This window comes from Rhopilema esculentum, chromosome 13 (genome assembly GCF_057945365.1).
Source record: "Rhopilema esculentum isolate cy_ngs chromosome 13, ASM5794536v1, whole genome shotgun sequence".
Classification (NCBI taxonomy): Eukaryota; Metazoa; Cnidaria; class Scyphozoa; order Rhizostomeae; family Rhizostomatidae; genus Rhopilema; species Rhopilema esculentum.
In genome coordinates, this window is record NC_142827.1 from 6,788,867 (window position 1) to 6,806,574 (window position 17,708).

The 17,708-nt window shown below is 35.3% G+C and overlaps 1 protein-coding gene across 3 annotated transcripts; it reads left to right on the plus strand.

The window, feature by feature from the left end:
• Positions 1-56: 56 nt before the first annotated feature.
• On the plus strand, positions 57-15,809 carry LOC135691792 (queuosine-tRNA galactosyltransferase). Of its 3 annotated transcripts, none has more exons than XM_065209769.2 (13): positions 57-726; positions 2,248-2,364; positions 2,961-3,060; positions 3,478-3,542; positions 3,740-3,808; positions 4,318-4,413; positions 4,753-4,848; positions 5,030-5,290; positions 6,115-6,183; positions 7,507-7,584; positions 8,418-8,519; positions 9,327-12,592; positions 14,079-15,809. In XM_065209769.2, the coding sequence occupies exons 1-11, from the start codon at positions 643-645 to the stop codon at positions 8,496-8,498; spliced, it is 1,116 nt and encodes a 371-aa protein (XP_065065841.2). In that variant the 5' UTR covers positions 57-642; the 3' UTR covers positions 8,499-8,519; positions 9,327-12,592; positions 14,079-15,809. The 3 variants fall into 3 exon arrangements, with proteins under 3 accessions (XP_065065841.2, XP_065065842.2, XP_065065843.2); XM_065209770.2 differs by having other exon boundaries at positions 9,327-9,420; positions 14,079-15,778; XM_065209771.2 differs by lacking the exons at positions 9,327-12,592; positions 14,079-15,809 and having other exon boundaries at positions 6,115-6,169; positions 8,418-8,436.
• Positions 15,810-17,708: the final 1,899 nt, after the last annotated feature.

Sequence of the window (17,708 nt, forward strand, 5' to 3'; positions counted from 1 at the left end):
TGTGTCACAGGGAGTCGAGAAAAAACCGTAGTCACATGACACATTCGAGGTTCGCTGAGAAAGCCATGTTCTTATCTCACGAGCTCTTATTGTATAATTTATATATTATTCCTGACAAAGTACATCTAAGTACATTTTCAAAAATGAAAAAAGAATTCAAATGTTTGGAGTAAGTTTTTAATCGAAACCAACTAATACATAATTGAACAAGAATAGGTATAGGCATATTAACTGTATGTTTCAGTTAATGACTCCAAAAGGTTTTGTTCTCAAAGGATACTAAGGATATGGTTTAAGAAAGTGTTACATATTTGTATACATATTAAGAAAGTGTTTCTTGAAAAAAGACGCATCAGATGTAAGAATGAGATCATCGGTATACATGAGATGAGGTCACCAGCATACTACGTATGTTAGGATAAATTTTCAGCGATTTTTTCTAATTTTACCGAGATGTGGATAAAAAGCTCAACTCAAGGTTTGGCTCATGATTAATTTTCATTTTCTAATAACATTTTTTTCAAGAAAATTGCAATTCAACAACAACAGCAGCAACAACAACAACCACTCTCGAAGGAAAAACAACCATGTGGTAAAAGTTTCGAGTGGAGCTGACAACAAATTTCGATAGCATGGGATTGCATGAACACCTTCAAATTTTTCTTCCAAATAACAATGAAGGTGACCTGTAACAAAAGAAGCACCTGCGAATCCCAGATCTTAGTGGTAAATAGCCATTTTGTTGTTAAGTTTTTCTTACAACTCTATTCTATTCTGCTCAGGGTGAATGGTACATTTCACATGGTTGACATTTGGTACTGTGAAAAACAGCCTGGGATTCTTTGATTTCGCATGCCTTTGTTAGGGGCATTTGTTCAAAGATGCGTTTAATATAGGGGACACTTTGCATACTTGATGGATAAGAAAATACTGCAATTGACCAAATAGAGGATTATATTCTCTTGAAGAAAACACTTGACAGTTCAACTGACTGTTCCATAAAAACAGACTACCCACTCTAGATATTAACGATTCTTTTTTTGGCATTGACAAAATGCAAAGGGAAGTAAAAGGCATTTACTCTAGGAATATAATGTAGATGTTGAGCTGCATGATGTAGTCTTTGATACTTTTCTGTGGTGAATTTCAAATTTTGTTTTCAAAGATACCCCACAAATTAATTTCTTCATGCATTGCATCCAATGGACATAAGAGTTAGGAATGGGAGATCTTGTCAGTGAATGCTTTTTTTAAAACAAGGTATTGATTTTAGATCTGTAAATTTCCATGTTTTGTGTGTGTGTGTACTGTACTGTGTGTGTGTGTGTGCTATCAAATTTGGTTTCAAATTTTGGGCCTATCTTTTTATCAAAAAACGTTAAAAATAGATTTTTTGTTGCACATTTGGGCAAGTCTGAGACAGTATCAATTTGCTGAAATTGGAAAAAATTATTTTGTAAGTTCTTAAAGCTCAAAATGTAAAACCTTATTAGCAAGCAATCCTTGTTGGATAATTCCCAAATTTTAGGATCCAAAGTTGCAGCTTAAATCATCATCACTCTCATGCTTAAGAAATTGTTTGCCTATTATGGTAAAAAACCAAGAGATATGCTGCTTACAGCTAATTTTCTCCTTGTTGCTTATTTTTTAGTATTTAAGAAACTGCTAACTATTTTATGCACAATTAGGATAATGTGTTAGCGTATGCATATGTGTATACACAATTAGGGCATTCAGCATAAAGACGTATTTGTCAAATTCAACAGTAACCCTTACTCAAACAGACTAAGTTCCCACTTATAAGTTATTCCATGTGAGGACTAAAAACTTTTTAACATAAAACATCACAGTACTCAAAGTGTGTGCCACTTCAGACCTGGTCAATTTGAAAATTGGTCAATTTTTCTAGAGATCTGGGCTGTTCTATGCAAAATAAATCTGAATATGCCAGTTTTTAAAGCATCTACTTTCGTAGCTTAATATTGGTTGATAAGGAAATGGAACAACTGTTAAGTTGCTTAGTGAACCTAGACTTAATTGATGCATAACCATGTACTACTTTTTAAGTGGTCAAAATCATCTGGTTTGTGTAAGCAAATGAGTTAGGTGCTTTTGTAAAAGTTTGTCGTTTAACTGAAAGTTTTATATCAGCAATATTTATTGGCATTTCTGCAAAAGCAAGTGATCAGTGCATATAAACTAATCAGTCATTTATGAGTTCAAATATGTGTGCCTCTGTCTTTTTAGTCTGTTGTGATCCCTGTATATAATGCAGAGCAATGGCTAGATGCAGCACTGGAATCAATCTGCCAGCAGACATGGAGAAAGTCACTTGAGGTCTCAATTTATGATGATGCTTCCACTGTAAGTTTTTTGTTAGACCTCCTTTTTGCTTCTCTTTGACACATTGACAGTCTAAACTAAGAAAATGAATGAAATATTCTTCTACTGAGTTATGAATTCTATAAAAAGTTCTTTGATGAAGCTAGTGTATTCTAATACACATGTATTCTATCCAGTCCAGTTGTTTTTGTTTAATTTTGAAGCTCTACTACTGCAATTGCATGAAAATTTATGAAAGATTGCATGAAAGATTGTGTTTTTGTAGTTATTTCTAATCTGCATAATATTTTATTGTATTCCTTAAAAGAGGTACTAGTCTAGCAGTCTGAAGACTATCAAAGGAATAGCACCCTTTATGCCAAGGAAATATTATATTCATTGGCAAATTGCCATAATATTTCATATAATGAATGCATTTATCAGCAGGGCAATGTACCTTCCTTATCAAGAATATTATTATACTGTTATTGAAAGCAGTTGAAATTTTGATATTGAGTTTAATGTGTATACTTTATATACATACTTCTAATTGATACTAATCTATTAAATTTCTTGTATATAAGGAACCAACAGAAATTGACACCTCATACTCTATTTCCCTTTTTGCCACTTTCAAGGATAGCTCTCGATACATCATTGACAAATGGAAAATTGTTTTGGAAAAGCTTTTAGTGAAAGTCACAACTGGTAGCAACAAAACTGGTAAACCTAGTGGCGGTATGTCATGCGTTCACTGTTAATTTTCAATAGAAATCTACAGCCTATTTTTGGCCATGTCAGTATTTCTGGCCACAATAGGTTTGTACAAAAGCTTCCTACAAGCCTTAAGCTGCACCTGATATATCCATGAAATCTATAAAACACAGAACTTTATGAATATCATGCTATTTTGCCACCCCTTAAATATCTAGGCTGAAAAAGCCAAAATATGTATCTATGAAAACACATATAACACACAATTGTAAATTTTTTTTAAGCTCATAAACTCAAATGGCATTGAGATCTTGTTTTAGTAGTTTCTTTGAGGATTTTAATAGGAGTCCCAATGTGGTGCTATATTTGCTACTGAACAAAATTAAACTAAGTTGCTGGTTTCAAACATATTTTTATCCCTGATTCTGGCTTTTGTTCTAGTTGGGGCTGCAAAGAATGCTGCAATCAGGCAAAGTAATGGCAAATACATTTGTTTCTTTGACTCAGTAAGTAAAGACATTCATTTGAGACTCAGTAAATGAAGATGTAAACATTTTTGCTGAGACTCAGTATGTCTAAGTACAGCAGTTATTTGTGGTTCACTGGATGTTTCTAGTGAAAAACGTATTGTTAGAAATCTAATGATTTGAATATTATCATCAAAATCTATATATGCCAGTATCAGGATATATTGACCTGACAGGATGATGTTATGCTGTCGAAAAGACTTGAACTGCAGTTGAAGGCGGCCTTGGCACTAGATTGGAATACTGTAAGTATTTCTCTTATTTTTTGCTTGAAAATACACGTGAAATAGTTGAATCTATATCAAGATTGTTTTTTCCACTCCACTGGCCTTGAAATATGAATACCAATTGTATAGCAACGCTACTACCGATAAGCCTACATCTTATTCCAAATTGATTGCTTTTATGAAACACAACTGTAGTTTTTGTTCCTAGTCCTCTTTTCCCCCTTATCTTGCTTTATTGTATCGTTTTAGGGTTATTGAGTAATAAGCAAAATTAATTTTGTCAATTCCTTTTGTTAATTTTGTTTTGTTAATCAAAAAGAGTGTTAATTCCAATCTTTATTTTTACGTTACCTATTGAAATCGTTGGGTAATAATTATTCTGCTAATGTGTGCGTCAAGCTATTCTTGTCAGTCATGCGTCAGTCATGAAGACCTGATTATATGCACAAGGTATGAGGGGGATTGAACCTGAATACAAAGCACAGAGATCTGATTATCACTGGCTAGATCATCGTTCTTTTCATTAGATAATTGGCTGCAATTTTGAAAGAGTTCCAGATGATTCAACCCCAAGATACACAACATGGCACAACAGCCTTTCACAAATACAGCTTTATACCCAGGTGTGTTTAAATTTCATCTACCAACAGTAGTTGTAGCATGCGAAATAAGATACTGCTGTGTACAGCATCTCTCTTACATTTGATCATCATTAAAAAGCATTTGGTAATCTTAAACTAGAGTTGCATTAGTATTTGGCTTTAAGTTTCAATCCCAAGCAAGTTCGTAATATTTCCTGCGTGATTTCCATTTCGTACATGCATTTGGCATATCGAATTCTTAGAAGATAGTCTCAAAATGCTTCGACTACTGTTCTTGAGTACAAACCTGTTTTAATGCATAGGAATTGCAGGCTTGGTCAGTATCTATGAATGATGATTATCTTCTATGATGCCTCGTAGATTTATACATCCTTTGGACCAACGCTGATACAACCAACATGGTTTTGCTCTAGAGATCTAATTGAATATCTTGGCTATTTTGATGAGATCGGCAAGGTAAGTAACGTTCGAATTTTCAGTTCCTTCTACGTTCCTTCTCAAATCTGCTCACTAGTAACACAAAGTAAATATACGAGAGATTTTGCCTGTAAAATGAGTTTGCTACCCATTTGTAAAGTTTATGCAGAGGTATTCAATTGCTTTGCTGTCATTCTAAAGTTTTTCATTTTCACACAAGGGTCATCCCGAGGACCTGACGTTTTTTTACAAACATTTGAAGAACAACGGCAATCTTTACCGTGTCCAAGAGACGCTTTTATTGTACCGATATCATGAAAATGCAGCCTCCTTCAGTGTGAGCGAAGAAACGATATGGGACATACGGTTGAGCCACCTTGAGGTTGAAGTTCTTTCAAAGTGGCAAAATTTTACCATTTGGAATGCAGGCAAGCAAGGTCGAAGATTTTATCGATCACTCACTCAGAAGGATCGCGGCAAGGTATTTCTACTCGAAAGGCGATTAAACTATGTATATAGATCTCAGCTTTTCTCAGCTACTACTTTATAGATGGATTCCATTACCTTATGCAATTACCCAGTTTTTTCCAATATACTGTTGGAAATTGGAATGAGAGATGCAGAGTAAAGCAATGACTGTTTCTGCTGTGGCAAGCGGATATTAATAGATCCGAAACAATTTGTCAATTGAGAAAGATTGATAATTATTCTGTGTTACCCAAAGAGCATTGGCATATCTTCATGAAAATATTGTCCATTTTTCAGACGAACATGCATTAGATCTTTTCCTCATAATAATTTTTGTCAAGCTTAATTGTATATTATAATTATGCCCCCCCCCCCTCTTAAGACCAACGTCACTTCTATCATGAATTCTTCCAAAATTCCAGTTTAAGCAACAGGCTACTACTAAAGTCGTTTGCGCATTTTAGCAGTGTCTGCTAATATTTATACCATAATCATTTTTGAAATTTGGTTTTGAATGTAACTAGAATGTAACGGTCTAACAATTTTTAAAGATTTCAGCTGGGCTTTAATACCCTTAATACACTCTATTTTTTATCTATTTTACATTGATATTCCTTTTTACTATCTACCTTGTCATAAAATATTTCTCATTATGACTGCGTAGCAGATATAGTTTCCTTTGAAGATTTGAATTTTAGATCGATTATATCCCAAATAGGAAATATTTTAGGCGTTTATGTGTGTGTGCATGTCTTGTTGCGATATTTCCAGTTCCTGAAAAGCTACACTTTTTGAGAAAGTCAATTGTGATAAGACATTGTTATCCCATGTCGACAGGTCTTGGCATTGTGTGATGTTGATGAGAAGAAAATATCAAAAGGAAAATACAGATGTGAGCTGTTGAAGGTCACTTTTATGATGCAATGTTTTTATATTACCTGGTCTTTGATTTGATCCGTCGCTATCGTGAATAATTAAAGTTAGGCTGCGATTAGATTCAACCATCCTTCACGATATGAAAGAGGGTACTGAAATTGATTCTGAAAGAAAATGTAAAATGTCAGCAATTCCCTTTCAAGATGATATCTTTAAATTTTTCAAGGGTAATGAAACCATTCCAGTACAAAATGCACTATAAATTCTATGATTTTTTACCACTAGGTTATTTTCCTACCAAAATTTCGATGTAGCTTAAATATAACATGTTTTCTTTCTCTTTGCTAATTGTTTAAAAGCTATTTAAGTCATTTCTTCTCTGTTATATTTTTCATTGCCTTAACATGATCAATATCATAATCTTAACCCTGATGGTCCATAAATTGTTTCATTGCTTCCCCGTTTCAAATATATGCTGAGCTTGTTACTGCTTTGCTTTATTTTTGCACACGGGCTTTGTGTACAGTTAGTATTACCATAGCATTAGGTTCACTCTACGTCATGTGAGAAAAGTTGCTTCAGGCTTTAGACTGCTCAAGATCACAACAGTAATGGGTACGCTACTTCTGTACGAAATTTGAGAACCCCCTTGCTAAAGAGCTTTACGGACATGCTGATATTAATGATAAAGATTATTAAAATGGAAAATGTTGCCAATTTTCAAGACCGAGAGTTCGCAATACCAGAAAATTGATACAAACTTACATTGTGATGTGTAGAAGTTCAGATTTGTTTTAAGTTACTATTCAAATTTTCAAACTTGATTTTTTTCTCATTTTTATACGCAATCTAAAAATGCACAACTTTTCAAAAACAAAATTACAAATATATGACAGCCATTTTTTACCTTTTAACTTTGACATAATAAAATGTAGTAATACTAAAGGGTGTATCAAAGCATACACAGATTTTGGCAACTTAAAACTGCCGTTTTATATACCCTAAAGAGTAGCCTACGCACCGATTCGACTGGTTTTCCCAGAGTTGAATTTTGTTGACTGGAATATCCAGTGTTCCTCTCCCAGTAGAGAGAAATGCTATATTTTCCATTCAACTAAGTTCATCTCTGGGAAAGCCAGTTGAGACTGCGCACAGGCTTCCTAAAGCGTGGACAGCTCGGTTTGTACTACATCGAGCACTTCGAAGCCGCACCAGTGATGATACTCTTCTGCCTCTTCATTGATCGAAAACGACTTCATTTCCGTGCTCGATTTCATTTCCGTGCTCCGTGCTTAACTGGGCTCGTATGCCTGCTGTATTTCTTTAACTCGAACTTGCTGTTTTTTGTTTCAGGATGGTGACCGTGTACCCATTGTTCCTATCATCCATTTTAAGGACGCAGTTCCCCCTATGGTCATCTGTGTCAAGATTGTAAGTTTCCAGACTCCCTTTAGCCCTAGTAACACTGTTTTTACAGTAACATATTCATTATTACAGTTTTTACTGGATTACAGTTATTACAGTGTAATATTTTACTTTTGACCACCGAGAGGTTTCGGAGGCCCTGGGACAAAGCGGAAAGATGAGGTCCCCTTGGAGCGAAGCAAGCTGAAAATTTTTGCGGCCTCGCCTTTTATATTAGCTTTAAATACAAACAGAATATTTCTTGCACTGATTTTCTTTCAATCGTTTTAAACTTTTTACAATTTTTAGGCATACTTTAACTACGTTTTAATTAATGTAGTTCGTTGATTTATGGTGTGTTTCAGGTCATATGGTCAAAGTTCAACAACTTCAAAAATAATTTTTTTTATATCGTCACTTTGCCACTTCATAATTTGTACCAGATCTCGTCAGATCCTGATACTTATTTTGGAAAAGATCTTAGCTTGACACTAGAAAATTTTACTATATTATGAATATTTAATCGGAAGGATTTGAGGAAATCAGTTTCTTTGCTGCAGACACTTTTCAGCGCACGTTTTGGGCTGACCTATCATTGATAAAGCTAGTTTTATCCTATTTTGGGCTCTCCTTCTCTGTAACAAAGTCCTGTTATCTTATGCTTCTTATAGTTGAATGATCAAGATGTAATTGCAGGTACCGAAGGGCGCCGAAGGGAGTAAGGGGGTACTGTTGTTTAATACTGAAGGCCTTTTACTCATAGAAAATAGTAGATTTGGAGAACAAAGCCTTAGCCCCCAATCTTTTTTTCAATTTTCCACATCCTATTAAAAATGATAATTTTCGCTATTTAATCCTAGAATCTGACAAAGGGTGAATTTGAAAAGAACCTTTCCTCGTTAAATCTGGTGGAAGGCACTGACTATGTTCTCTTCAGCTGACGTCATTAACCCGTTTCCAAGGTACACGGTTAATTATTCGGTTTTTGTGTATTTAGGTAGCAATTGTTGCCCAAGGTGTTGAAATTGTGCAACTTATGCTCAAGTCTTCGATATTTTTAGGTGGTGTGGTCAAGTGATAGAGAACAACCCTTGAATGGAACAGATAGAAATCATGTGATTTTCTCACCTTTTTGCTGTATTCAAAACTATAACGGAAAAGGCCCCGATTGGCCGTAACAATAACTATTCTCAACTCACATTTCCATTTACCAGAACTGGAACACACCTTGTGGGTTTCACTACTAGAGGCTCCTCTGCTTCTTCGCTCCTCTCTTCACTTTCCGCGCTTGAATTTATGTCGCACTGGTACCCAGTGTAGGGTTTCACCTGGACCGTTTATGCACAACGTCGTCTTAAAAAAACTCGTCCAGTTACTTAACATCTGTGCCGGCAAACTATGCCTGATTTACTGCAATGCGGAAATCTGTTTGCAACATTTTAATATGGGACTTCTATTTATCAATACCTGTAATATGAAACTGCATCTTACAACTCAGGGAACTTCCTGTGCCATTCGTTCACTGCTTAATGGAGTATGTGCCATTTAATGAACCAGCTACAGAATGTGGTAGCTACCTAGCTTTGCTATCAGTTTTGCACTGTTATTTAATAATCTTTTCATAAACCCTTTTTATCTACCCAAGCTTCTTATTTTGTAGTGAAACAACAATATGTACATATTCAAAATAGAACCCTTAGCTTTGGTATGAATAATAAAGGTCATTTATAAACAATTTTAGTTCAGGTTATTCTATTTCTTGTTTTCAGCAATGGATTAGAAATGGCGGAGCAATGCATTTTTATCATGATACAGCAAAAACCCTGCTATATTGGAAAAAGTTCCAGAAACATTCCTTTGCAGGTAGAGATATGTTTCACAATTCTGGGAAAGCAATATCTTATGATGATATCATCTCTTCACATCGCAATAGAGATGATGTCGCCTCTTCTTAACATTTTGCATATCTAACTAGGTGATTAAATATAGACCCAGATCCCGCTGTCTAGCTGATATGTCTGTCTCACTGTGTATAATTTATTATAATTTACGTATTTAGAAACACATACGCACAGAATCACTACATGATAGGGCTAGTTACCGGATAGGGCTGCATGATATCTGTTTCAGCCTATCAAACTGTCTGTTTTCATCAATATTCATGGTTTTGCCAATTTGTTCAATTCTATTAATTGCAAAAACTCTTTTCAAGGCCTGGGCCGAGTACTCAAGCCTTGCAAGTAACCTAAGAGAGCATTTACCAGCTTAGATCTGCATCCTATTATTGTCAACATATCAAACCTTGTACTTTCATAAATTTTACGTAATTTTTTAATGTTGTATGCATGAACCTGTTGCAAGACATCTTTGAAAGGCCTCAATTCTAGAAGTAGCCTAAGAAGGCAGCTACCTGCTGGCGTTTGCATCTCAAATAGTCAGCATATAATACCTTGTCACTTAACCTATTGCAAAACCTCTTTTAAAAGCCTGGAATCCAGTAATCATGTCTAAAACAAGTCTGAGGTGACATTTCCTAGCTGGGATCTGCATCCTTTGGTTTTTTGCCGTTTTGTCAACATTTCTTACTAAATCAACAAATTCATTTTATCGAGTCACTTAAGCTCCAACGTAAGCATTAAATCTGGCAGTGACTGTGTGAAGCTTTAATTACTTTCAAGTATCAAATGAGACGAAAAGCCATTAGTTCTCTTCTTAGTCCCTTCTGTTTCTTGCCACCATACGTTGTAAATATTTGCAGTTGATAAAAGGGATCTTAGATGGTGGCTACTTTCCTTTGAAGTTGAAGAGGAGATTCTATACAGCTTCAAGCATTAAATGATTGAATTATTGATCACTGGCCATTTTGATATCTCAAAGTAAGATTAGATAAGAGAAGCATCTCACTCGATATCTTGACCGTTTAAGTGGCCTACTTGTACCTATAGTAAATAAATTTTGTTTTAATTTTTCGAACAAAGATAAATGCGTATCCGCAGCAGCAAGATGACATATAGTAATAATAATAATGATAACGCAATTTATTTATAGTTGGCTATAGAATATCTGGTGCTAATAAAGGCCAATATTACCCTATTTACACTGTTTCCAAAGTTTATCTTTGAAATACAATCGCGGCAGTAACATCCGGACCCTTTCCAACCTTAGATTTTTCATTTTGAACTAATTTTCGCTTTCTGTTGCTTTATATTGGTCTGGGAGCCGATTTCAAACTATGCTACCCTTGAATGAAAGAGACTCGTTAACATATTAATTAGTCCTAGTTTTAGGAATTTGTAGAAGGTCGCTTGTTCTTAATTTATTTGGCAGCAGTTTTTTTTTGAAGAATTTCAACAGAAAGGAGGAGCTCCCAGAAGTGATACATTTATATGCCTCTAGCATAAGTTGCTGCAAATATTTTTCATTTATTGAGATTAAAATCATTAAGCATGACTTTGACTCCAGTTTTGACATCCTCGTGCTCTGCATTATGTTTTCACGACTTCATTCATAATTGTTTGTCAATTGTTGCCTTTTTGAAAAACTAGTGAACTCGATGATGGGCTGAAAGTAAAAGGCCCCGATCGAGCAATAAAGACATTCTGTTTTGCAGTGAACTCCTTTTTTGTGAGAGGTCACAAAAAAGCCATTGCTTTTTTATGCTATAGTTTCGAAGGGCCACATTGTCCATTTTCATGTGGGACATGAAACAACTCATTTGTATTTCATAATTCATTTAAATTAAACCTCATATTATTATTGGTTTATGTTCTTAGGGGTGCATAGCTTAGAATTCGCTCAGAATGACATGGTCTACAACGGCAAAAAAGACGCGGCAAAAAAGAATAACATTTTGTGTATGCAGTTTTAAAAAAAATGTGAATGCAAAAGTTTGTTTATGCATACATACATTTTTGTGCCCCCACGTTATGAATTTTGCTAAAGCACATCAACAAATACGTGTGTATCCAGCAAAATTTAATTTTGTGCATGTTGGTTTACATTATCGATCGTGTGCAAACCTCAGCATGTTTTACTGGAATGGTAAGAAACAGACGGCCGTAGATGGGATGTAGAGTTTGGGAGACATTGCTGTACTTTCCAACAAATTTCTAATCATCAAAAAGAGAACGATGGAGTTGCCATGAGATGTAAAGAAGGGCTTTTGTTCCCGGGCAGCAAAGACGTGAAACAATATCACAGGTTAAAAGGGTATAGTTAAATGACTGCTAGCTATGGCGAGTGAAATAAGTATCAAGGAGCTTAGAATCGCTAATGGCATTAGCTAAGGACCAACAAATATGCAGGAAGACAATATTTGCAATGATCGTGGACAGTGGCGTCGCTTGACCTTCCAGATTAGGGGGGTGGAGGGTCATCAATAGAAAAATTTACCGACGAAGACAGAGATTGAGAAGAATTTAGGTACGATTTCACCTACTTATAGCCGATTTTACCGACAAACTAAGGGGTTTGTAGACAAACTGAAGATTTACCGACGAATTCATGAGGAATTGGGGGGTGTTACACCCCCTACACCCCGCACTAGCTACGCCCCTGATCGTGGAATTCCTAATGGAAGACTGTATGCAAATTAACTATGTTGTTAATCCTTAATGCGACTTATTTGTCTTTTAAATTATTCATGCATTTGTTATTAAATGATGGTAACGATCGCGTAGTTTTTAGTTGATGACGAGACTCTTCGAGAAAATGAAGCTGTTTGAGCCTGGTCCACTTTCAACTTTGCTGCAACTGACTCTTTTGCTCACAAAGGGGCAAGGATGGGTAATAGAGAAATACCTGAAAGACATGAAGCTACTGCCACCCTATTCCCAGCAACTGCAAGTAGCCAGCATTCAATTATGTATACATCGGTGTAGAATGAATAAGAATTGCAATGTTGCTAATGTGCGCATCCTGAAAACTGGCGCCACTGGGGTGAAATGCATACTTGCGCGCTTGGAATGTTTCGTGTCGCTTCATACCAGGGCAAGCATAACCAAAGGCTGGGATTTGTATCCTTTAAGAAACAAAGGTAGGCCTTCACCTTGCCAGTAGGTGAGAAGATGTTAAGTGGTAGAAACTTTAAATTTGGACATTTATCTGTCAACAGATGATATGGTCTTAACTAAAAACTCTGAAAATCAGATATTTATGAAGTCAATGCTATTTATATGTATTGTATTTGAAACTAGGTTGTCGAAGAAAAAGTTTGAAGAGGTTTTGGAGAAACATGCTTCAATTTCTTTTTCCAATACTAAAATTTTCAACAAGGTCTTTTACAGCAAAATCGGTATTTGGAAGATGCCATACTCATTCGTGTTAGCGCTGCTATCGAATTAATACCATCTAAAAAATATCACTTGGAGAATAAAAACTCAAAAACCAAAATCCGATTTCTTTACGAAGGACTAAAACTAACGAGTCAAAACAATACAATACAATTAAATGCAATCAGAGCTCAGGCAGAATATAGGCATGAAAGTCAATTAGAAGGGTTTAAAAGTGTACTCCTATCGAAATCAGGTCAAAATATGTACCACACCCATTAACAGCTATTCCTTTCAAAAGTAAACGCTTCAACGCTTTAGCAAACGGTTTGTCACTTTTCAACAAGAAAAGATAATACTTTAATTTTTGTTGACTATCTCTGAACTGCTATCACTGTAATATAACCTAACTTAACCGTGACTGAGACTTTTGGCATGACTGAGAATTTTTTGGCTGCTTTTGGATTCATGATACTTGAAATAGTCGGGTTAGATAATTTTAAAACTTTGATACTCAATATACCTGCATTGAAAAGGAGTAAAGTTTACGGGTTTGGACTGCGCGACTGACTTCACATTGACAAGAATCATCTGTATACCTTATAACTTCCCTCTGAATTGGGATCCATTCAGTAGCTATAATTTTGCAGCAGAAGTTAGATACATTCTTATCAAGAGTACTGCAAGGATTTTTCCGTGGCTCTATCTTGTTTAATGTTGTTTAATGTTCGTTTTTTGTTCATCGAACGTATAAAAACCGCTCAATTACGCAGAAGAAGAAGCTAGAGCAAAAGTCTTTTAGTAATTGGGCTTAAATAAGGGTTGGGGTTAGGTCAAAAATAACCTAATAACCTAAGCTTTAAATTAACCGAAATTTTTTAGAAATATTTTCGCTTATACAACTTTTTTGAGAAACAAAAGGCTCTGGGAGTCAATGCTGACAAAAATAACTTTAATGATTTGTTTTATTTGAGTTTCGGTTAAAAATATAATTGATCATGGAATTAAACATTATATTGCAAAATTGCTACTTCATGATGGAGACATTTGAGGATAAGGGCTTGCTAAACTATTAAAAAAGCAGGAACATGAAAACAACAGTATTTGAATCAAATGCTGGTGTACCCAAAAACAATTTTTCTTTATTATTGTTATCTCCTATTTGATATTGCTGTTCAGCGGCTCAATGTGATTTAGCTACACGAAGAGCTTCCCATTTTTACTGAGAAATAAATTTACCTTCATTTACAGTTGAAAGACCGTTCCACTTGGCATACAAGGGAAACCAACAGAACATGTGTGTGAGAGTGAATTCGCAAGGACACCTTACAATAACGCACCAATGTCAGATGTTTTGCATAAATAGACAGAAGCAGATGATGCACGTAGTCTCGAGAAAGTGTATGGCTTTTAAAGCAAAGGAATGGTGGACGGGAAATATCGTGGTGACAACAACTTGCAATAGTAACAGCGTGTTCGTTGAAGTCTTGGGAACTGGCGTGAAGCATGTTAAGTCGGGCTTTTATATGCATGCACAAGCTTATGAGGGCCAGCCACCACCTGGAATATTAGTAATCTTGTGGTATAGTGGATATCAGCCATTCTTTTTCGATTTCATGAATGATTTCTTCTGAACTTTACCTGAAACTTTGCTTTAGATCACAATTATTTAATTGCCTAGATTTTATCATTGTTTCATGTTTCATACTCTAAACGTTGCTTAAAACCATAATAGAGAAATAATTTTATCACAAATACTTATGTCCGTTTCTCGCATTTAATCAGAGTGCCAGGATAAAATCGAGGATAGAATTTTTGTGTTTTACCTAGCTTGAAACTTGATAGACATGTCTGTTAGACGTTTTTGATAGAAAGTTTCATTTCGGATCTCATGTAAAGGGCCTCTGGGATCTTCAAGAGTTTCATTGACGGACTATCGATTTGATTCATATTGGGGGGCTGCCCATTGTATTTTTTCTCATTCAGTACACTGTTAAAAATGAAATATACTACAGTTTGAAGATTATTCGGAGGCTCCAGCCTTTCCTAAACCCCCCGTCTCTAACCACCCTGAATAAATCTCCGTTTTTCCAATTTCATGCCATTGTCCCCAGAATCAATTTCCTGGATTGCGTATGCCTGGGTAGAAGAGAAACTCTTAACAACTTCTAGGAACTACCTTTTTTAACTCGGGTCATTTACTTGAAATCGCTATGTTTTTATAAAAAGTAACCGTTTCTGATTTCATAGACAGAGAACGAAGAGCTACAAAGCAAGGGACATAGTGCCGAGAGATAGGGCAGAACAAAGCCAAGTAAAAGAAAATTGATAAATCTATTGAGGGTGTTGGGTCAACCGCTTCGTGCTATCCGGTGCGCCCCTATGAGTTTCCGTTCTCCTACTTCCAAATTCACATCCATCGGAGCTTTTACGGAGCTTATGTTAACAAATGAATTATTAGCGCAGAATTCACGTAGTGCCGAAATACTGAAAGTGTACTTTCAATCAAGTGTGTTTCACAGCTTTGAAAATCAAAGTTTCTCTGTCTAGAAATTTATTAATGAAGTCTTTTGATTCACAATACAACCTAGGAACCACTAGTTGCCGTTTTTGCCGGAATCATTTATGTGTGACACGGACATGTTGTAAAATTACTATTTCTATTCATGTTAACCAATTGCAATTATAGAAGGCTTTCCCGTTATCTTTTGTCCCTCTTAGCAGGGTTTATTTTAACTTGTAGTGATAACCAAATTGTGCAGTGATAAGCCGTAATTGTGCAGTAAGAAACTCTAAATTTGTGCAGTAATGCCTGTAGACACATAAAGCTTATAAAAGAGCATTACGATGTTAAAAACGAGAACATAACAGTAACAATGTTCATAATCTATGAAATCTTTGTAAAATTTTATCGAATTCAGTATCTAGAATCTGTCTAGTTTGTGTCGTTATCTCCTTTGAGATCTATGCTCTCAAAAGCTTGTTTACATCTAGGCCACTCTTCCTCATCAAAATCTCTTGTAAAGCTTGGATGAGAGCTGATGTGATTTGATAATTTCACATACAACTTGTTTGATAGATGTGGTCATACACATTTTCAAAAGGCAACACCCAAATTTTCAAAAATCTTGAAAATGTGCAGAGATAAAAGTTCCTTAAAATAAACCTTGCCTCTTAGACTGCCGCTTAGGCTATTAGACACGGTCTTACCTTGAAATCAAAGTCGAATTCGATTAATCTAATCTTCTTTTCTTCAGACTTTGCCAGATCGAAAGACACTTTGACACGGTTAGTTATGTCGAATTCGATTTTCAAATGGGGTTGCGAAAATGGAGAAACAGCTGTTCTGAAAAAGCTTCAAACTGAAGTTCCGTATGCGTCATTATTGTCCCTGCGTACAAGCCTGGTAAAAGCCGTACCCCTTGACCTCAAAAAATTAAGTGGTTATTTTCAATTTTTTCTTGGCACTTTCTTACACCCTTGCCCTACAGCCCTTCCAGCGTCTTCTGGACACAGAGACATGAGTGAGAAACATAAGTAAACTTAATCTGGCGTTAATGATAAAGTTTATCCATAGCTTTTAGAAAATCTAGGGATGTTCTGTTATGTACATTCTGCCGTATTTTCCATTATTTATTTGACTATTTCAGCAAAGAGCGTTGAATAATAACAGAACTTCGTACGATCGCCGTACAAAACATAAACAAATGTTCGTGGGTTTAACTACAAGTACCAGAATGCATTGCGCCATGACGTGAACTTATATTTCATATTAAAGCCACGAGTCACAATTTTTAAGAATGTTCAGGTGGTATATCCTTAGGTACTACAAAACTGTACGTCTGTCTCGTTTGGATCATACGTTCTAAGCCTATTTTGACCATCAGAAAAACAAAATCTCTTGTAAGAATCTTTGAGGCTTTTACGATTTTGAAAATTTTTGAAAACATTCTTACGATGTAAGCGGATGAAAGGGCGCCGGAGCCACGGGGGCAGCAAAGGGGCAGCAAAGTGCTCTTTTCAAGAATATGATTTCCGAGCAATATTAATTCATATAAATACATTATGCTAATGAAATCTAGGTTTCGAGCATCTCTTGATATCTACATGCAAGTCAATATTTTCCATTGTGACTTTTTAAATGATTGCAAAAGGTGACTGCAAATATATAGTTTTTCAAAAATAATGAAAAATAGCTTTTGGGGGCATTTTTGAAGCTTGATATGGATTTCATCTTATTTAGTATTATCATAACATGCACAATTCTATACTGTGCGTCTGTACTATCATGAAACTTCAGAAAGTAAGTTGTTTGACAAAGCGGAAAGCTTCAACAACCATAATTTTATAGGTCAGATCACATTGCTCTTTAGAAATCACATTCTGACCTGATCACATTGCAAATTTACTATATGGCACGCGCATCTATGTGCAACAGTGTGTCGGTTTTAATTGAACCTTGTTAGCGAATTAAATGTTTTCCATTATCTAAGACTTTTAAAATTTTCAAGAAATTCTCATTTTTATGAAGTATGGTGTTAAGATATCAGATATGTTCAAATTATATAGAATAGGTAGGTATCAAAAATAGGTAGCCAGAACAGTAGTCATAATTGCAATTTTGCCAACCAAAATAGCAAACAAAGCAGTTTTAGATGGCCAATGAACTAGCTAGCAAATTCATAATTTCAATGACACTTGAAAAATGTTGTTATCAGAGTATTATGAAGCAATAATCTATTGAAAAATTGCTAGAAAGTACCTTTTGCCGAAAAATTCAACATATTGTTGCTAGTTTGAAATAATAGCAGTGGATTTGCAAACTTTATATAGATATATTAAAAAATAGTCTCTTTTGTAAACATTTTGATACAAAAACAG